The sequence below is a fragment of the Kogia breviceps genome, chromosome 19 (genome assembly GCF_026419965.1).
Source record: "Kogia breviceps isolate mKogBre1 chromosome 19, mKogBre1 haplotype 1, whole genome shotgun sequence".
Classification (NCBI taxonomy): domain Eukaryota; kingdom Metazoa; phylum Chordata; class Mammalia; order Artiodactyla; family Physeteridae; genus Kogia; species Kogia breviceps.
The window spans coordinates 22813864-22836179 of NC_081328.1; the positions used below are offsets into that span (position 1 = coordinate 22813864).

A 22316-nucleotide genomic window follows, 5' to 3' on the forward strand; every position below is an offset into this window, starting at 1 on the left:
ATGACAAAAAGTAGCCCCCGCTTGCTGCAACTAGAGAAAGCCCGTGCACAGCAACGAAGACCCAACGCAGCCAAACAAATAAATTTATTTTTTTTAAAAAAAGGTCCACATCAAAAAAAAAGAATCTTTAAAAAAAATAAAGCTTTCAACTGTTTCATTTCATATATAAAATACTAAAGGAGAATAATCTCTCTGCTCCCACTATTTATCTGCACTGCCCTACTTAACAGCAAGCTCTCACTTTCAGTTACCTATTTTAAGAAAAACATCACCTCCTATACTGCTAGCATGTTTCCAATACAGTCTGATCTAGTAATAAAATGGTTTAAAATAAGCCAAGTTTGTGCATGATATAGGAGGAAAAAACTAAACATTCTAAATATGGGATAAAATTTCTGAAATTCTTACAGAGGTATACCTTGCTTTATTGTACTTTGCAGATAACTGAGTGCTTTACAAACTGAAGGTGTATGATAACCCTGCATCGAGCAAGTCTGTCGGCACCACTTTTTCAAGCATACGTTCACTTCATGTTTCTGTGTCACATTTTGCTAATTCTCACATTTCCAACTTTTTCATTATTATACTTGTTATGGTGATCTGTGATAAGTGATCTCTGATGTTACTATTGCAAAAAAATTACGACTTGCTGAAAGTTCAGATGATGGTTAGTATTTTTTAAATAAAGTATTTTAATAAGTTATAATCACTGTTTTTTTAGACATAATGCTACTGCACACTTAACAGACTACAGTTAGTGTAAACATAACTTTTAAATGCACTGGAAACCAAATAATTCTTGCGACTCGATTTATTGTATGTGCTGTACTGTGGTGGTCTGGAAAATAACCTGCAATATCTCCAAAGTATGTCTATATTAAAGGTAATCTAGTCAGAAAATATTATAGGCCAAAGCGAATGTTAGGTAATACTGCCATACTAAATTCACAATGGCTTGTCTTTCAAAGAGAGAGATCATTTTATAACATCACCTAATTTTTGGTACTTAGCACTTAGAAAAGTGGAGTTAAAACAAATATGTGCAACTACAATGAGACTCCAAGGTACTGTTAGGCTACTATAAAGTATTGTAGACAGTAAAATTGCTCTCCAGGAGGTTTTACTGTAATAACCAAAACAAAAAGGCATGAGTGAGGCAGAATTTTACAGACGAAACCTCAACAGATTATCTTCTATTGTAGAAAAATGTTCCTTAAGTACTGAAATTAAACAAAAGATTCTTTATTCTAAGACAGAAAACAAAAATATGCTAATAAAGTTAGCTGTTCTAATAATATAACAGTTATCTATACTGCTTTAGAAGGTACTATATCTAATCTATTTTTAGCACTTCCGTTAGGTAGTTACAGAAAGATGACATCCCATTTTGCTGGTAGGGAATTCAAGCCACAAAGAAGTTAAGTGACTTGTCTTAAGATCATAAACCTAGTTAAAGGGAATGTTGACTTAAAATTCTAGTCATCCTAACAACCAATTAAAAATGGGTAAAGGACTTGCAGAGACATTTCTCCAAAGATATATAAATAGCCACCAAACATGTGAAAAGATGTTCAACGATGTTCAACATCATTAATCATTTAGAAAATGCAAATCAAAACGACAATGAGATAACCACTTCACACCCCTAAGGATGGCTACTACTTTTTTAAAAAAAAAGAAGTGTTGGTGAGGATGTGGAGAAATTGGAATCCTCCTGCACTGCTTGTAGGAATATAAAACAGTACAGCCAATGTGGAAAAGACTTCAGCGATTCCTCAAAAAATAAATAAAAATAGAACTACTGTATGATCTAGCAATTCCACTTCTATGTATATTCCCAAAAGAGCTGAAAGCAGATATTTGTACACTAATATCTACAGCAGCGTTATTCACAATAGACACAAAGTGGAAACAACCCAAATGTCAGATGCCAGGTGAATGGATAAACAAGATGTGGTATAAAAATACAACGGAAAATTATTCAGCCTTAAAAAGAAATGAAAATGCATGCTGCAACCTAGATGAGGACCTTGAGGACATCATGCTAAGTGAAATAAGCCAGACACAAGAAGACAAATACTATATGATTCCACTTATGTAAGGTACTTAGAACAGTCAAATTCATAGAGACAGAAAGTAGAATGGTGGTTACCAGGGGCTGGGAGGGGGAGAGAACAGGGAGTTATCATTTAATGGGCAGATTTTCAGTTTAGGATGATGAAAAAGTTCTGGAGATAGATAATGTGATGGCTGCACAACAATGTGAATGTACTTAATGCCACGGAACCGTACATTGGAAAATGGCTAAAATGTTAAATTTTGTTGTGTATATTTTACCACAATGAAAAAAAAAAAGAATCCTATTTTATCACTGGATTGATAAAATTTATGTAATTGGTCCTATATTTCTATTTATGTTATCTAATAGCAGCATGCTATGGTGATACTTTTAAAATTATGCACAACTGTTCAAAATCATCCATTTTAACATTATTTGAAATAATTAACATCCCCCCCAAAAAAATCCTAGACATCCTAATTCCTAGATTTTTATTCCATCAATTCAATAGTTTTCAAACCTGTCTTTCATTAGAATCACACAGAGATCTTTTAAAAATTCCAAAGCCCAGACCACACTCCCAGGTTAATACACAGGTTATTTTTTTAATCTCTCAAGGTGATTCCACATCCAGACAAGTTTGGGAACCACTACTTTAAGTCTGTATTTCTGTAGCCCTCAGAGTAATTTTTTTTTAAAGCTATTTTTAAAATATATATATATATTTATTTTATTTATTTTTGGCTGCATTGGGTCTTCGTTGCTGCACGCAGGGCTTTCTCTAGTTGCAGTGAGTGAGGGCTACTCTTTGTTGTAGTGCGCGGGCTTCTCACTGTGGTGGCTTCTCTTGCTGTGGAGCACAGGCTCTAGGTACCCGGGCTTCAGTAGTTGCAGCACGCAGGCTCAGTAGTTGTGGCTCGCGGGCTCTAGAGCACAGGCTCAGTAGTTGTGGCGCACGGGCTTAGTGGCTCTGCAGCATGTGGGATTTTCCTGGACCAGGGAACAAACCCATGTCCGCTGCATTGGCAGGCAGATTCTCAATCACTGTGCCATGACGGAAGCCCCCTCAGTAATTTTTTAAATTTCTTAAATTTATAAGTGTAATTTCAATATCAGGTATCCTTGCCATATCTCAAAGAAAAAAAGATCTATATTAATATCCAGAATAAAACACCTTATCTGTGATTTTGTACATACTTCTGCTCACTCAGTGAACACATTACTTACATTATACAGTAAAGAGTACTTAGAAAGCAATGACAGGGCTTCCCTGGTGGCGCACTGGTTGAGAATCCGCCTGCCGATGCAGGGGACACGGGTTCGTGCCCTGGTCCGGGAAGATCCCACATGCCGCGGAGCAACTAAGCCCGTGAGCCATGGCTGCTAGGCCTGCGCGTCCGGAGCCTGTGCTCCGCAACGGGAGAGGCCACAGCAGTGAGAGGCCCGCATACCGCAAAAAAAAAAAAAAAAAAAAAAAGAAAGCAATGACATATTATTCTGGTTTACAACTTCAAATGCTCAGGAAATATAGTATCTCCCTAATATTTTTAATTTTTAAGTCTTCTGTTTTACTATTTCCAATAACTTTAAAAAGATGTAGGTACAGGAGATATAGTGGTCTACAGGGTCCACAATCTGTCTCAAATTTTTCGTGACCTATAATCCAACTCCAATACCTGCAAGAAATAAGACCTTGGACAAGTTCCTTAACCTCCCTGTGCTTCAGATTTATCAGCTGTGAAACTGGAGTAATAGGTCTGTTTTGAGAATTGATTTAATACATATTAAGCCCTGATTTCAAACACTGCTTGGCCAGTTATGCTCATTCCCTTCTCCCCTTCAGGAAAAAAAAATTTCTCTATTATGGTTCGTATCTAAAACCAATAGTTGAAAAAGACAGATTTGTATGAATCTCTAAGAATCATAGTAAGAAATGATAGTAAGAAAAGCTTAATGGGGAGGAAAAAAAAGAGAAAAAAGTCTTTCTTAGCACTTCATTTTTTTTCTCATTAATGTTTCTGGAAAGCATGAGAATGTGGAAAACGGACCATGCAAATCCTAATGACTCAAGCATCACAGAGAAATTTCATGGGTCATAAGTACTATTATATTATCACGTAAGACTTCAGAAATAGGATGCATAATAATCTTGATGACAGACATTAATAATAGACTAGCACAGACAGGCTAAAAGGAGGAAAAACAAGACAGTAACTATGCCCAACTTGGCAAACAGTGGATACCTTGACATAAGATGGAAGTTTCCCCTACTTTTGAGATTGTAGAGTACACTCACAATTTAGCATACAATTCCAAGAGGGTTCATAAGCCAGAGAGAAGAGATCTTTTACCAGTAAGCACTACCAAGCCCAGCTGGGCTTCAAGCCCTAGAACTGAGCTGTTAATTCAAACCAATATACAAATGACTATTCAGCACTTGTAAATGTGACCAGACAACGCTGAGGTGCACTCTAAGTACAGAATGCATATTAGATTTCAAAGAGTTAAAAAAAAAAAAAGAAGAAAAAAAATACCTCGTTCGTATCATCTTTATATGTAACTACATGCTGAAATATCTTAGATATATTAGGTTAAATATATTAATTTCACTTTTTAAAAAACTTTAATGTGCCTACTACCAGATTTATAAACACATATGCGACTCACATTAGATTTCTATTAGACAGTGCTACCTTAAAAGACAAGAAGAAAGGAACTGAGTCCTTAGAAAATGTAACAGCGATAGCTCTTAGCTTCCCTAGAAGTTCAGGTTTTCAAAGGTATTGAGGAACCCAACCAAAGGACATCCTAAAGCTATATAAAATGGCTACTAATATACCACCTTAAATCTTGTGGTGCTTATATTTAATTAAAATGGAGACAGACTGTGTAAAAGCCACAGGTGTGGCAGAAGATAAACATAGCTTTATGGTGAAATTTAAAGTATAGTCTTTCATTTACTGCCAAAAAAACAAAACAAAAAAACCTTGATTGACTTCTTTAGTGATGCTCCTAAGGTATTATTTTAATTGTAAGTGTAAAGGCTCTGGTGTAAGCAATACCATCCAAAAGAACTTTCTGCAATGATAGAAATATTCTCTACCTATACTACCCAATACAATAGCCAGCAGTCATGAGAGCATTTGAAATGTGGTCTTCACAACTGAGGAACTGAATTTTTATTTTTTCAGTTAATTGAAATTTAAATAGCTACAACTGGCTGGTGGCTACTATAATAACAGCACAGTTCTAAATAAAAATGGCCAGGTTCCTGACCAATCACCATACTAAAGCCTGCAACTTCTGAGCTATTCACATACATAGGACTTTCAGTCAGCATTTTAGTGCCCAAAAGTCTTAAGAGTAGAAAAGAAGGTAATTCAGACATTCAGGATCTCAAAAATATTACTTCTTATGTACTTCAGGAAACTACAGGTAGGTGGGCACTACCAAAATAGTAAGACAAAGAAAGAAAACATGAGATCCAGAAAATAAGGGATCCAACACAGACAAAAAGGTGAAGAGAATTCCCAAGATGACCGCTGTGAAACAGGCCTTATGGAACAAGAAGTCCAAACTGGAACAGAACAATGAAGCGCTCAAATAGTGATATTGAGGGGGGGGGGAGGGGAAGAGAAAGAGAGAGAGAGAGAGAAAGAGAAAGAGAGAGACAGAGAGACAGAGAGAGAGAAGAAACTAAAAGATTACACACCCTCCTCAAAGGTTGGGAAGGGAGATTTATTCTTTATACTTCTGGTAGATAGCCTAGGGGCAAATTACTAATAGGTACATAGATCAGGGCTCAGCAAACTTTATCTGTAAAGAGCCAGAGAAATATTTTAGGTTAAATATTTTAGGCTTTGTGGAGTCATCTGTCTCTTGTCACAACTATTCAATTCTACTGTAGTGTGAAAGCAGGCATAAAATAATCCAAATGAAGGAACAGGGCTGTGTTACAATAAAAATTTTATTTACAGAAACAGGTGGCAGGCTATATTTGCCCTGTGGGGTGGTAGTTTACCAGCCCCTGACATAGATAATTAAGTGAAAAAAGAGATAATTATTAACACTGGGGAAAACAAATTTATAGAGAGAAAATGGAATGTAATCCTAATATACCAAATGGTTCACTGAAAATAACATTTATACAATTATAGTAATTGAAACAACAGGTATTGTTTTTACCAAATCTTGTAACTATATTGGCAAGAGAAGGGAGGAGAGAGAAGGGAAGAGGGAAGACAGCATACAGGTATGCAACCATGTCTAAGCATCTGGGGTAGTAAGACAGCTAAGCCATTAATAGAAAGTCAACAGATTGAATCCTTAATAACTGAAATTACAGAAAACTCAGGAATCAGCATGGTATATGATTGTAAGTTTTTAAATACATAAATTAAAAGACAGTTAAAAGAATTAAAAGGGACTGCCTCTGAGGAGCACATCTAGTAGCTGGGCTCAGGATTACAGCATTTCATTTTAAATCTTGGTAATCAGCTTGACTTCTTAAAACTATATAAATATATACAGTGAACATTGCTAATTGCCTACCTGACACTTATTCCCCTTCCTCTAATTAACTGCCTACCTAGTATCTATTCTCCATTACTTCTTACTAACCAGAGCCTTATTTTGCTCAGAGTGGCAATGTTCCCATATAAAAAAATATTTCTCTCCGTAGTATAGCTAATTAAATGTCAGCTAAAGTTTCCAGAAAAGAATCTACGTTCTGATCCAAGGGTCACCCCTTCTCACTTCCTCCCTCCCTTCCTCTTCCTGCCTGGAATCCACTGTGAGTGAGGTTTGGAGATGCAACACTTACTGGGGCCATGAGGATACAACCCAAAGGCTAAAGATAAAAGAGCAGAAAACTCGAGGGAACCTGAGTTTTGATGACGTTATTGAACAGATTATCTACCTCCAGACTCCTTGCTATTGAGAAAAATCAATTCCTACATAAGCCAGGTAGTTAGGTTTTCTGTCATTTGCAACTGAATGCACTCCTAACTTGTACGATTTATTCTGTTGACAATAAAGGTTTATTTTAATTTTCAGAGAGAAAAAAATGAAAGACTCTTGATTTCTCCGGGCTTACCTAGTCATCCATTCCATGGAAACTAATAAGGGAAGTCTGAAAAATTTTCGGGTGCACATGAAAAAAGATGTGCACATGACATAAAAAAATGACATCTCAACAATAATTACAATCACAAACAATACTTCAAATCCTCACATCTTTTAGGGAAAACTAATAAATTTCCTTCATCTTCTCTTTTTCCCACATCCCATCTTACTCACCATTGTTTCGTCTCTCTTGAAGTGTCACTAATTCAACAACTGCTTGGGACGAAATCGTCTAACAGATTGTGCCTTATATTATTTAAATCAGAGAATGTAGTAACCTAAAGCTTTTAACACTATAGGTCTTAAAGTGTTCTGTGCATCTGCAATTATCCTACAAATTAAGTGTCCTATATTTGCCTAATTCAAAGTTGAAGAAAATTGAAAAACACCCCTAAAGTACACGTCTTATATAGAAAATTACAAATTTAAATTACTTTAATTAGAGCAAAAACAGAGGTCTGAGAATGAGAAGGATTACCTCAACCCAAAAGATGACTACAGATCACCATCTAAAAACAAATATTAATACTGCTTAATTTTAAGAGTACCATGACTGTATTTCCACTAGTACTAAAAAAGTATACTTCAATGCATAAGTCTCTGCTTTCATCCCACATTTTTGCTATCATCCCAAATCAAAACTTAGGCCACTGCATTGACACACAGCCTATCCCCATTGCAAGAAAATTATTCAAATATGTAAAAGAGAGAATGAAGGGGTCAAAGAAAACTAAATACTTATAGTACTTTGCCAAACTTAACCTCCTGAATATGTCTGCAAGATATTAGTTTGTTTTATCAGACATATTCTATAAAGTCATTAAAATTACCAAGCCTAAAGAAATATCAAGTAAGAGTTTAAATAAGATAGCTTACCTTTTATTTATAGGTTTTTCATCTTTTTCATAAGGCTTTACAAACCACTTGCCAATACGTACAAAGTTCCGGTTCATTAAACACCGTTCCAACAGATTGTGAACTGCTTTGAAAAGTAAAGTACGGCATTCATAGGAAAGTCCATTCTCCCACACTCCATCTTCCTCTTCTACAAAAGAAATGAAAGAAACAAAAGGTAACACTGTGGCACTATATCTACTTAGAGCTAAGTAAAAAGTGTGATAGTTTAATCCCTAAATTCATAAACCCTACTTCACCTCAGAATAGTGAGCTACAATCACTTTGGTATCTCTCTAGACATTAAAATATCAGGTTTCAAAGCTACTCCATAGAGAATAAAAGGCCAAAGTGCCATGTATTCTATTAAATTACCTGAAAATTATTTTTCCACCATATAAAAAGGCAACGATATATTGCAAACAGACTGATTTGGTTTCTGTATAAATGAAAAGGACATTTGTATAACCAAGGGAAATATTACATAGTCTACACCTAAGATGCCAATTTCTAAGCTGGCTCACTTGTTAGTTACTTTACAAAACTGACCTTGCCAAAAAAACTAGACAGTTAATAATTAAACTCAAAATATTTTATGTCCATCAGCATTCTAATCCATGACTCAACTATAAAAATAAGTGATGGATAAAAAGGAAGCTTTTGGCAAAGGGCCCAACAAGCAGTGCATTATCAGCCACCTTAGGTCTCATTACAACGAAATGATTCCCATGCTGACTATTCAGTACAGGATTCTCTACTTGGAGGGAGAAAAATTTAAAGACAAATTTTAAATGGCACTTCTGATATAAAGTTATAGCAATCTTCACTAACTATACAGCCTCAATTTTTCCAGCAAATCTATTAACCACCCAAGTGAAGTTACCAAAACAAAACAAAAAAACAATAACAAAAACGCAGTCACTTTGATATAAGTATGGATGTAGCTCAGAAAAAAACCCTTTTTACTCTCTATCCATCTCATACCTGTAACAAAGCATCCAAGGAATCCTACTATAAATAGCTACTACCGTCAGCATTTTAACTTTTGTAATATTTTAAACTGCTATTTCAAATATAATTTAGTATCCTTCTATAACTTCTGTAACTTTATAAACATTTTATAAATATGGGTCTTCTTTCAATTTAAGTAAAAATAATCTTTCTTAATTAAACACTAAAAATGTATATAACATTCCAATAGAAAAATAATAAACTAAGATGTTTTTGAATAAAAGCAGAGACATATTAAGAGTGACACATGGTTTATATTCATAACTTACAAAACAAATGGGCAGAATAAACATTAACTCAAAAGCATGACAGTGGACTTTAACTGCACTAGAAATTTGTGCCACTACAAAGGTTAATGTTGATTTTATGTTGTTCTTTAAAGTGTTCCCTAAATTATAGTTGAAGTCTTTCAAATAAACTAATTGTGTTTTTTCAAAAAAGGTAAGCTCTTAAAAAATGAGGTAAGCTTTAGAAAATGACAATACTTGAGAGTTGAAATAATTTTTAAATCATTAATAATAAACAGAGAAAGTTTTTCACATCCTACTATATATTAGACATCCTTATCTACTTCCATTTAAAGCCAAAATTTTACAAGTTTCACTTTATTAAAGAAAACAGGCTAGAAGAAAAGGGAAGTGGCACACAGTGACTTCACTTTAATTATTTAAAAGGTCTAGATCACAAGCGTATTTGTGAGTTGCTGAGAGAAAAAAAAAAAAAGAATCTTTTGCAATCTGCTTTCAGCCTAATCAGGTTCTATCATTTCAAAATTAAATACCTACAACATTAAGAGTTTTACCTAAAGTTATGTGATTTATGATTACTAAAAGTACACATATTCTTAATTCCAAGAGAATTATGCCGGAATTCTTCACTTCTTCATAACCTATTTAGTGTACTTTTATTTTTATTGCCTTTTACCTCAAAAATCCTTACCTTCTAGGAAGCACAATGCAGTAACATTTGTCATACGTAAGTAGCCCCTACCAAAATCTTTTTTCTGACTACTTCCAAGTTTTAAACCAACAAAGAACCAAGACACATAGTTAACATTACGTTTCAAGGTCGTACAGTCACTATAAACTTCAAATATCAGAAAATTATTCACTTAAAACTTGAGACTGGGGCTTCCCTGGTGGCACAGTGGTTGGGAGTCTGCCTGCCGATGCAGGGGACACGGGTTTGTGTCCCGGTCCGGGAAGATCCCACATGCCGCGGAGCGGCTGGGCCCGTGAGCCATGGCCGCTGGGCCTGCGCGTCCGGAGCCTGTGCTCTGTGGCGGGAGAGGCCACAGCAGTGAGGGGCCCGCGTAACCGCAAAAAACAAAACAAAACAAAAAAAACTTGAGACTGAATTTGCCTTCTTCCCCAAAAGAGTAATTAAAAATCTTTAGAATAGTAACTAATACAACTGTATTACATAAATACAATTTATGTAAATTTTCACATAAAATTCTGAATATTTTATAGTTTTATTTTTTTAAAATCTATTTCAGTTAAACCTGTACTTAAATAGTTTAAGAATACTAAATATAGTTTAGAAAATTAACCAGTATTAATATTCAAGCATTTCTCTCACATTGGTCTAAATTTTTTGTCTAGAGAAACTCAGGTGAACTTACTACTCATTTTACATTATACCCTCAAATGCCCACAATGCTCATTAACACTAAATGGGAGTTATGCATAAAACAAACAGACCACTTGTTAGGATTTTCTAAGGCCAACAAATATCGAGTATATCTTCACCTATATGGCGAAGCCCACAAGCCTAGAGCCTGTGCTCCACAACAAGAGAAGCCACCGCAGTGAGAAGCCCTCGCACCGCAACAAAGAGTAGCCCCTGCTCGCTGCAACTAGAGAAAGCCTGTGGGCAGCAACAAAGACCCAACACAGCCAAAAATAAAATAAATAAAATTTAAAAATAAATAAAAGATTCCCTCATGCCACAACTCAAGATCCCACATGCCACAACTCAAGATCCCGCATGCCGCAACTAAGGCCCAGTGCAGCCAAATAAATAAATAAATATATATTTCTTAAAGTGAAATGGTACGACTAAGCCATCCAAGACACAGTCTCTTACATTAATTAAAATAAGTCCTTGAATCTCAACACCAGTATTATAACAGAAAAGGGAGGACGAACACATGGAAAATCTTTACCTAGCTCTTTTGAACTTAATCAACCATAGCCTAATGGAAAATGTCTGCTTAATGTATTTAAATAAATGTTTTCCTCCTCTTGTATCTGTATCCCCAGAGAAAACAGCTTCAATTCTGTTTTTAGTACTGTTCCATTACCCTTAGCATTAGAACTCTTAATCGGCATCATTACTTAAAAAAAATTTTACAAAGTATTTGAAGAAAACAATGCGTAAGTTCAAATGCTAAATTTGATTTCCATAAAAATTTTTTTCTGAGGATACATATTATAGTGATGCAAAAGTATGTGATAGGTCATCAAAATAATTCTCCATGAGTGGGGGAAAAAAAACAAAAAACGTTGATATACCTAGCACTTGTACTCAGTTTTCTCAAAACTGATATCTTTAAATATCTCCACAGTGGTAAGCCAGTAAAACAGGAATCTTTTCCTAAGTCTGCCAAACTATTAAAGTGCCACATGCACTAATGAATAATAAATGGGCCAAAAATGATCACTGTAGAAAATACTGTGTATTTCTTGAAAGAATGAAGAGAAATGTTTAAATGTGTAGCTCAGTGTCTGTCTTGAACAATTGCCCATTCATAAGCTATTCATTCAACAAATATTACTGACAGCCTTAAACTGGCAGCATTATTGATCAGTAAAACCTGAAAAATTTTGGTTTAAAAGAAGCCTAATATGCTTACCTTTGATTTGAAGGTTTAAAAGACACACTTTCTTGCTCAAAATGGATAGTACACAAAAAAGCACGGCAAACAAAGTTGTCCCTAGAGACTAGCAAACATAATAAGTTGGGTCACAAGTAAATTATGGAACAGAAGACAGAAATGAATTAACTCTCTTTGGCTACCTGGGGAACAAAACAAGTTTTTAGTTTGGCTGACACTAAACTCGTATACTTGGCTGCTATTTATCTATTTGTCAACCTTGTTAAAGCTGCCACTTAAGGTTAAATTCCACTGTAATTAATATCCTTCAGGGCTTCCCTGGTGGCGCAGTGGTTAAGAATCCGCCTGCCAATGCAGGGGACACGGGTTCGAGCCCTGGTCTGGGAAGATCCCACATGCCGCAGAGCAACTAAGCCCATGAGCCACAACTACTGAGCCTGTGCTCTAGAGCAACAAGAGAAGCCACCGCAATGAGAAGCCTACGCAAGGTAACGAAGAGTAGCCCCCTCTCCACAACTAGAGAAAGCCCATGCACAGCAGCAAAGACCCAATGCAGCCAAAAATAAATTTAAAAAAAAAATCCTTCAGTAAAAGCATCCAAAATTAAAGTCTGAGACTAAACAATGGCCTGTTTAGTTTGACACTATTTACAATGAAATTCTGTTATAATGAAAAGTATTTGGACATGTTGCTGGAATCCCATATATACACCACAGGAGCCAGGAAAAATAAGTATTTTTAGCCCGGACTGATTCTGTTTTTTCAGTTCTCAAGGTATCAGTTTTCTCAAAGAGTCTTATCACATTCTAGCTACTATGATTTTCTTTTTAAGATGCAAACCTCAGAGAGGGAGCAGTTGTTTTTATTTTTGTTTCAAAGGAAAAACTAAAAGCCAATGATGACAGCAATAAAATTCAAAAAAGGGTAAGGCATAGAATAAAAATACCCACAAAACTCTTCTCCTTCCAGAACACACTAATGATAATGAAACAACCTTGCTCTGAAGCAAACTAACAGTACACTTAAAAGAACCAATATAAAGACTTTTGACCAGAGGAATTAAGCTAAAATTTACCCACCACCACATTTACATCTCTATCACACAACCACTGAATGAGGACTGCTACAAAGTTTAAATTTAAAAAAATTAAAATTTAGAAGGTTGTAATCAAAGAGGAGTTCTGTTCTCCAATTCTTTTTCTATCAAAACATATGGATACTGATACAACTATCCATTTTCTTAGAGGGAACAGAGCAAAAAGTAAAAGAAAAAAAAAAGTGTTTGGCTTTGGGATTCAAGGGATATTATGAACAAATTATCTCTCTGGAATGTTAACAGTTAGGCCAGTACTAGTTAGCACAAATCCTGACCCAAAAATCATCAAGTCTTTGCAAATTACTACACAGTATCGACTACTGCTACAAAACAAGTAACTGAGAGTTAAAGTATGTATCAAATCACATCTGGTTTGCTGTAACAGACTTTTACCAATTAGCAATAAAACCAGTTTACATTCTATTTCTACATATCAGCAAATCTTGAAAGGAAGGTGACCCAAACATGTGCTACATGTAAGAGGCAGGCAGAAATTTAAAAGGCACTATGGAACCTGACCAAACTCTTCAGAACTATCAAGATCATCAAATATAAAGCAAGTCTGAGAAACTGTCACTGTCTAGAACAGTAAAGGCAACATGACAACTAAATGTAATATGGTATCTTTGATAAGATCATAGGATAGAAAAAAGGCATTAGGTAAAAATAAAGAAAACCAAAGAAAGTATCAATTTTAGGTAATACCAATGTATCAATATTGGTTCAATAGCTGTGAAAAATGTACATTTTGACGGAAGATGTTAACAATAAAAGAAATTGGGTGAGGGTTGTTATTCAGGAACTCTCTATACTATCTCTAACTTTCATGTAAATCTAAAACTTTTAAAACAAAAAGTTACTTTTAAAAAATGCACTATGGATGACACAAAGGCAATTAAGGGGGTTAAGCAAAGGCAACTCTGTACTTTTATTACTGAGTTAATAAGAAAAAGTGAGAATTCTAATCTGCAAAAAGGAATGCCTCCCTCCTTCCCTCACCAACAAGAGGGGCACCATTATCACCATAATCACAAATATTTCAGTCACAAGATGTGGTAGGTGCTGAAGCAAACAGAAGGACTCTGCCTGTGAAGAGCAGGCTGAAACTAAATTAACCAGCTTTTTGTTACCACCTGGGTCCTTCCAGTTCCCCTTTCCTCACTACTACACCTCCACTTGGAACTCAGGATTGCCTCCTGCAGCTGATGCCACCCCTACTGTCCAGCTGCTCTCTTCTCAGGGGAGCTTAAAAGAAGGGGATAGAGTGCCACAGATGGGAAGAAATGAAAAAGGGGTTAGCTAGAGAGACAGAGGCAGACTAATTACCCCAAAAGGGAGGCAGACGGTGTCCCTGGAGCAAACAAAAGGGCGAGACAAATATACTCTATCTGCAAAGACCTTATTATTCTCTAAGATATGTCTGATTTAGGTAAAAACATTCTAAAGTAAATGACAAGTTAAAAAAGCTAAAACATTATAAAAATACCATTGGCTACACCACCTGTTTAAAACAGTACAGGACAGACTTGGAACAGTAAATATGATTACATACAACTACTAATATATTTTTCTTTACTACTTCAATTGCATTCAGCAAAATCTGACAAAGCCTAATCTTCCAAAATTACTTTCATTATGTTCAAATCAATATTTTAAGGTGTTGGTATTACCATTTTAAAGAAAACATGCTAAAAAACAGTTAAACTAGAGAAGAAATTTTTTTTTATATAACTGAAGTTTCAGGAGAAAACATATTTAAACACATAACATGAAACACTGAAAAAATACCCACATAATATTTTAATATACATCAAAACAGCTTACATTTAACTTTAATAGGCTTTTAATTTTCAAAATGTTAGGCCTATTAAGGTAAGACATACTACGTATCTGTTAAAATTATCTCTGATTCCACGAAATGTGTTTCATAGACTCTGGGCCGGGGGTGGGGGATGGTCTGTTCAGATGCTCTGCCAACTTTACTGAGAAGACTGAAACCCCAAGTCAGCCAGTATAGTGTATTTATAGTTATCAACAACAGTAAAACAGCCTTCAAATATTTCAGTAAGGTGGTTTTTATGACCACTTAAAGATTAAAGTAACTCAAGCATACCCAAGTCAATGAAAGAAAAAAGGAAGCTGGCAGGCTTAGCTTTTGGCATGACTATTACAAAGCATCATCTTGCTGATGCTGTAAAGGAATATTACATCATATACACGTATATATACGTATATACAAACACATCATTTAACATATTTTGAACCACACTACATATTTAAAACTAAGGGCCAGACTCTCCAGCAAGATATTAGGAAAGCTGGAAAAGCTGGAAAGCATTTATCATAAAAGAACTGCAAGCACTCTCAAAAATAAGTATTAACACTTAAGAGTTTGTTCATTAGAAAGTAAAAAGCAACTATCAAAACAAACGTGACACACATATTCCTGCAAAAACGTTGGTCTTACTAAGTGCTTGTCTGAGATAGTCACCTGGATTATATTACATTCAAAAATAATATAGGTTCTATAGGTCAAATAGACAATAATAGAAACGTCAGAGTACTCAACCTCCAGTAAGAAAACTTTTTTTAGTTATCTAAAAATCTTAAATTTTCCAGTCAAGAATCATTATGTTACATCTTGCTGAAGTCTCTGGTACCCAGCAGCAAACAACTAATCATTTACATTCCTATTATCAAAGATTCAATTAACATGGACTCTAAAGTAAACACAAGCTTCAGTAATTACATGAAGTCATAGTTTCTCCTTCTAAACACTTGGTCCTAAATATTAAGAAAACAAGACAAGTAATTTTACTGATTTGCTCATAAAATTATTTCTCTAACTTTTCAGATTATGATCCCATGTCCCACTGTAAAAGCTAACAAGTTGGCACTGTTTCATATCAAAGACAGTCTTTGATGGAACAGTATCTAAAATAAAAGTATCACTTTCCAATAAGAAAATTAACATATGCCTTCATATGTTAATAATGTAACAACCACAAATAAAAATCATAAAGTAACTATATGCCTGGGGGAAAAACATGAGAAAGTTACAATACATCATTTCTAGATCCTTCTACAACTGTTTACACATTCATACAGAAGAGAGCAGTGGCAGAACTGACTCAAAGATGAGTTACACTTGGCTTCCAAAGTATTTTTATGACTTTGTTAGGAAATGGCCCCCCAATTCCATTTTTCTTAAGTTAATTAATGTAACATGTCTTCCTTGGGCCCTGTCTGCCAGAAATTCATGAGAAAGCTGGGTGGTAACAGAATAAAGTTATTCAAAGCTTAAAAAAACTGCCATAATATGCATAATTTTAAGTAAAATAAAATAACCCCAGTGAAATAAAACATGAAGCTGAATTTTTTCTGGTTTCATACTCAACAATGTTCCACCAAAGAAATCTTAATTTTTCATAAAAATGTTTTTAAGAAAAGTATACAACATTGCTATATCATCAGTTAGAAATAAGTTGCTTTCACCTGACAAGTCATGGTGAATAAGGTCAGCAAAATTGGGGTCTTCGCCCCACCAAAATATCCACAATTCTCTTCTTCCAGGTCTTTGATCTCGCCGCCAAACACCAAGTACGTCTGCCTTAAGGCAGCGACTAAAACTGCTCAAAATGGGGTCTTCCTCTGTCACCGGAAACAGAATGGGGGCAGAAGTTGGGCCTTGCCATACATATCTTTTCCATTTAATACCGGTCAAGTCAGCCTGAAGAAAAGAAAGCATGATTTTTATTACTGCGTATTCACTCCAAATCAAAAGTACTCACTATTAAAGTCCCTTATTTCATTAAGACATTACAATTTTCAACATATGCTTACGATATTAAAGCAGACTGACCCAAAAAAAAATGCTTATTGTGATAATTCAGCAACCAAAAATTAAAGGAAAAGAACAAAGACAGTTAAAAAATTAATACTGACATGTCACTGAATAGCAAGTCAATAAATATGTGTCCCAAGGAGAAATAAAAGAAACTTAACAATGTTAAATATAAACATGTACTTTAATGCTGCACACTGAGTAAACATTTACTCTCTGTCCTAAGTTCTGTTCTAACTGGTTACATTTGTTTCTTGGTGTCAAACTTATAACAAAATTAACTTCTAAAGATTCATCATTCCATGTTTATAAAAGTCATGGCTCTAACGAAATCTGAACTACATTTTTAAAAAATCTTGTTAAATCTTTACACATCCCTTTTAGGAAAAGTCAAATAGTTGCTCACAAAGAACCGTCAGATTTGTGCTAGTCTTATCTTCAAAGAACCTGATCCTAAAAGTACCAAAAATAGACTGAGTTGGAGAAGACAGAAACGTAAAACCTGTTTGTCTTATTACATCTGAAGAGATGCTGATAAATGGATATTGTACAAGAAAACATTTTATAAGGGGGAAAGGCATTAAAGAGCTCAATTTAGCATCGTGAAGGAAATTCATCAGAGCGAATTCAGTAACTCTTTAACTTAAAGGTGCAAAGCCTAAGGTGCCAAAAATGGAACTGCTGATACACGACTGGCAGTTTACACTTGCCAACTAGTTGTGCTCCGCCCACTCAATTCACTTACCTATTACACACTCTCTTAATATTTCTCATAGAGCAGGGAAAACGAAAAAAGAAAGTTACTGAAACTTTAAATCATTTATGCAGCTAAGCTACTATCTAACTGAAGACTGACTGAATTTTGCAACAGTTGGTACTTTTGAAAGTCTTCATTGGATGTTCCCAGACCTGGGCCAACCTACACAATTGTCTTCCCTACATCCAGCTTCCCCTGACTTTCCAATAAAAGGAAGAGCAGCCTCCTCAAAGCATTCTAAAAACGCAGGCAAAACAGACAAATATAAAAACATTTAGTACAGAACCACAGCACCTCCTCCATCAGCCCGCTCCACTCTCACACAAACATAATGTTCTAATAAAAGCAAGACGGCCAGAAATTGTCAAAATGGCAAACTCTTTGCAGAGTTTAAAAGAAAAAACATATGAAATGGCATTTACTGTTTTTTACAGAGTATGAAGTCACCCAAGGAAGAAACTAACCCCCTACAGTTTGATTCATATGAAAAAACGCAAAACGACAAGAGTGCCTAAGTTCCGGGGTCCTGTTTACTGGGAGAAACCAAATGAGCAGAGTGAGGCAGTGGGAGAACGGGCGATAGTGGAAAGTGGGAGGAGGGGGTACATGGTCAATAAGGAGAAAAGCAACAGTTAAGCAAGAAACACAGAGGGAAATGCTAGCGTCCTGCCAGATAAGGAGCCCAAGTTGAAGACTACGGTGAGGACAAGGGAGTCGGAAACAAGGAAAAAAGGCCGACACTCCTAAAACAGAGCCCAGGACGGCGGGGGTGGAACGCGTCTCCGGGCTGGTACGGAGCTTGCCGCGGCGCCGGCTCCGGCTGGGCCTCGCCCGGGCACTCGGGCATCTGGATCCGACCCGGACCCCCTCCCCCACGGCCCAAGGGCGCACCTCGCGGCCCCTCCCCCACCGCCCGCTCGCCGCGGCCCCCGCCCGGCACTCACCAGGCAGAAGAGGTTGCAGTGACAATCTTCCAGGCTGGCCCCGTTCGGCACGAAGGAGGAACTCATCGTCCCTCACAGCAGCCGCCGCCGGCGCCACAACCCACCATCCGCCATTACCGCCGCCTCCGACCAGAGAGAGAAACACAGACACCGGGGAGGGCGGGGGGGTGGTGGGTGGGGGGGCGGTGGAAGAGGAGGCCGCCGGGCCGCCAGCCCTCCCCACCCACCCCCCCCGCCGCCGCGAGCAGCCCCCGCCGCCCGGCCGGCACCCAGCCGCCCGGGGCTGAGGGCCGGAGGCGGGAGGGCCGCGCCGCGCTCGCCCCGCCGGCCGGACTGAGGCCGCCGCGGAGCCCGCGGACGCTCGTCCGTCTCTGGGGGACAGAGGGGATGTGTGCCCCTGCCACAAGAAAAAATAATAAATTACACAATAAATAATTAAAATCTAGTCCGAGAGGGCAGAGCCCAAGCCCTGGAGGATTCTCCCGGGCAGAGAGGCGCCCGCAGAGGGGCGGGAAGGGCGAGAACCGGGAGAGAAGCAGAGGCCCCCGGCCCGGCAGCGGCGATGTCCTTAAGCCCAGAGTCTCCTCTGTGGCGGAGGTGGTGGCGGCGTCTGCGGTCTCAGACCATTCTCTGGCTCTGTCTTCGTGTCGTCCCTGAGCCAAGCCGGACCAGCGTCCGCTCTCCTGCGGCCTCACCGCCGGGACGCCGTAGTCTCCCCCATTTTGTGGGCCCAGCGGGCGGTGTTTTTCCCCCTTTAATCCGAATTCACGGGTTTTCCCTTCGCTTTAATGGCGGCCACAGGGACCAGCTCGCCCTCTCTGCTCGCCCATTGGCCGCCGGAAGGTCACGTGGGCCCGGGCTCCGTGGGGAGGAGGAGAGAGGAGGGAGCGAGGGAGGGCCGGGAAGCTTTCAGCAGACGCGGTGAGCCCAGGGGGACGGGGTAGCCAGCTGGTGGCCACTAAAATAGCGCCATCTGCTGGGTGCCCCGGCCAGTGTGAGATGACCCGGGCCCTGGCGCTATCTTTCTCCTTGCCGGAGAATTTACAGAACAAGAGGGTTCACATCACAAATCTGAGAATTACGTTGAAATCAGTTTCAATTCTTTGGAAGAGAAAGTGTTGCAAAAATTCCAAGCCATTCTCATTTATTCCACAAGGCCGTGGGGTGCAGAGCAAACCCCCGGGCTTGGGAGTCAGATGATCTGAGAGAGGATTCGGTCACTTTAAAGTTGTGATGTTAAGAAACATAAACGAAACAATATAGCCTGTGGTTAACAGCCTGGGAGTTAGAGCCACCCTGCCTGGGTTCGAACTTCGAGCGAATCACTTACCTCTCTGTGTCTCAGTTTACTCATCTGTGAAATGAGGAAAACATATCCCCTACCTCACAGGTTGTTGTGGTGATTGAGTTAACACAAAAAAATCACTGTAGCCCAGTGCCTGGCACAGATAAACACTGTTTGGAGTTATCTATTATTGTTGTCTTCATTAGGTGTGGCTATTGTGAGGAATAAGTGAACCAGTGTATGTAAAGTGCCCACTGAAGTGTCATATCCATGAGAACCGGGACTTACTTTGGTTTAGCGCTGCATCTCTAGTGTCTAAAAAAAGGTTCCTAGCACACAGTAGGTGCTTGATAGATGTAAATTTGCAAATGAATGAATGGTAAAAAAGTAGGAGTCAAAACATTAGTTCCCTTTCCCACAAAACATTTAGTTCTTGACTGGATTACACTTCAACGTAGGAGTTCAAACATTTTTTGCCTGAGAGTTTTAGCTGGGAGAGAAGGAGAGAGAGAGACAGAAAGAAAGGGGGAAAGGAAGGAGGGAGGAAGAAGTAAAGGTGATTCAAAAAATTGGAGATATCAGTGAGTGAGTTAGGACTTTACCAATTTTTTATCTTAATTGCCTCTGTAACATAATGATGGATTCTTATATGTCACTTCTTCAGCCACAGATTAAAAAGCTTTCCTCCTCTACCTATATAGATTCACGCATGGTGGTGAAGAATCCAGATCTTGAAGCCAAAGGCCTATAGAAAAAGTTCTGCCACTTGCCGATCTTGGATCAAATTTGACTTTAGAGCAAATTAATTTCTCTTACTCTCAGTTTTCTCATTGTAAAATAGGGAAAATAAAAGTACTTTTCAGGACTTCTCTGGTGGTCCAGTGGTAAAGAATCCACTTTCCAATGCAGGAGACGCAGGTTTAATACCTGGTGGGGGAACTAAGATCCTACATGCCACGGGGCAACTAAGCCCACGTGCCTCAACTAGAGAGCCTGCCTGCCGCAAACTACAGAACCCTCGCGCTCTGGAGCCCACGTGCCTCACCTAGAAGCCCTCGAGCCTCAAGGGAAGAGCCCACATGCCGCAACTAAGACCCACTATGGACAAAAATTTAAAAATAAATAAATAAATATTTTTATAAAATAATGAAAGTACTTTTCTCCTAAAGTGTCTGGTGGATGAAACAGTGCAGGCATGGGGCTTGCCACAGTATTTACTAAATGTTAGCCATTAATATATTTTAAAAAATCATTATTGAGCACCTGATGCTCAACCGAGTGTGCTCCTGGTCTGTGCTAGGCCTGGGATACAAATATGAATAAGATACATGCATATCCCTAAAGATTCCTGAAGCAAGGCAATAAAGGAACCATTTCCCACAGAATAAGATAAAATACAATGTAGGTAATTGCTTTAATATGTATGTATCAACTATGGCACAATAGGAGTGCTGGAGGAGGAGCACCAAAGTCAGAGCAGGCATCTCAAAGTAGGTAGCATTTGAAATCAGATTTGAAGGATAAAATGAATTCTTATAAAGCCCTTTGAAACAGTTAAATCTTATTAAACCCAATTCAGATCCCACATATCAAAGTCAATTATACAACCAGGACTAATTCAATCCAGGAGCTCAAATCAACAAGGTTCACATCCTTTCTAACTGAGTTCCCACGCTGGGAGACAGCAAAATCTCCAGGCCCAGTAAGGTGAGAGACCCTCTGCTCATCTCTGTTTCCCGGAGAGAATCCTCAGACCCTTGTTCCCACTGCTTTTGTCACTCTGAAAAGTCCTCCCCCACCTTCCATTTTATCTAAAACCATCCTTTTTAGAAGTCTTGCCCTCCACTGCCCACCCCCCACCCCCAAGCTGAGCACCTTCCTCAGGACTCCAGAGGCAGAATCTGCCTGAAACCCACCAGGTGGGAAGTAACATTTGACCGACTTTTCATTTGAATGTCAATCTTCTCAAAAAGAAGGGAGAGAAGGGGCTGGGGAGGCGGGAGGGAGAGGTGAAAAAGTAGAAGAGAGAGATTGAGAGGGAAAGAATTGAGAAGCAAAGTGGAGGAAAGGGACACCAACTGTGAGAGGACTGGAAACATCATGGGGAGGAGAGAAAAGAGCAATGTCCGCATACACAGAACATGTCAGTAGCCACATACATTCTCTTAAAATGACATTTTGTGTGACTTAAAGAATAAGGGAAATAACAGTATATGTACATTGTCAAAAGTTTGGAAGATATAGAAAAGTGTAAAGATGAAAAAATTTTTAATGTATATTACCCCCCATATGCCCATGACTTTCCATATATATATCATATATATATATATATATATATATATATATATATATATGGTTGAAGTCATACTATATATACATTTTACTACCCATATTTGTCATCTAGAATGTGTCAGTCAGGTCATGTAAGGACAAGGTACAGGATACACAAGGGGCTCATAATCT

The 22316-nt window shown here is 37.9% G+C and overlaps 1 protein-coding gene across 2 annotated transcripts in view; it reads right to left on the reverse strand.

Annotated features, from left to right (window-relative positions):
- Nucleotides 1-18783, reverse strand: part of MED13 (mediator complex subunit 13) — a 96304-nt gene extending 77521 nt beyond the window's left edge. For both annotated transcript variants that reach the window (XM_059047664.2, XM_067020548.1), the window contains exons 1-3: nt 18569-18783; nt 16519-16753; nt 8060-8228 (exon numbers count right to left, since the gene is read on the reverse strand). In XM_059047664.2, coding sequence (XP_058903647.1) covers nt 8060-8228; nt 16519-16753; nt 18569-18634 — 470 coding nt within the window. In that variant the 5' untranslated portion in view covers nt 18635-18783. The remainder of the gene's footprint in view (nt 1-8059; nt 8229-16518; nt 16754-18568) is intronic.
- Nucleotides 18784-22316: the final 3533 nt, after the last annotated feature.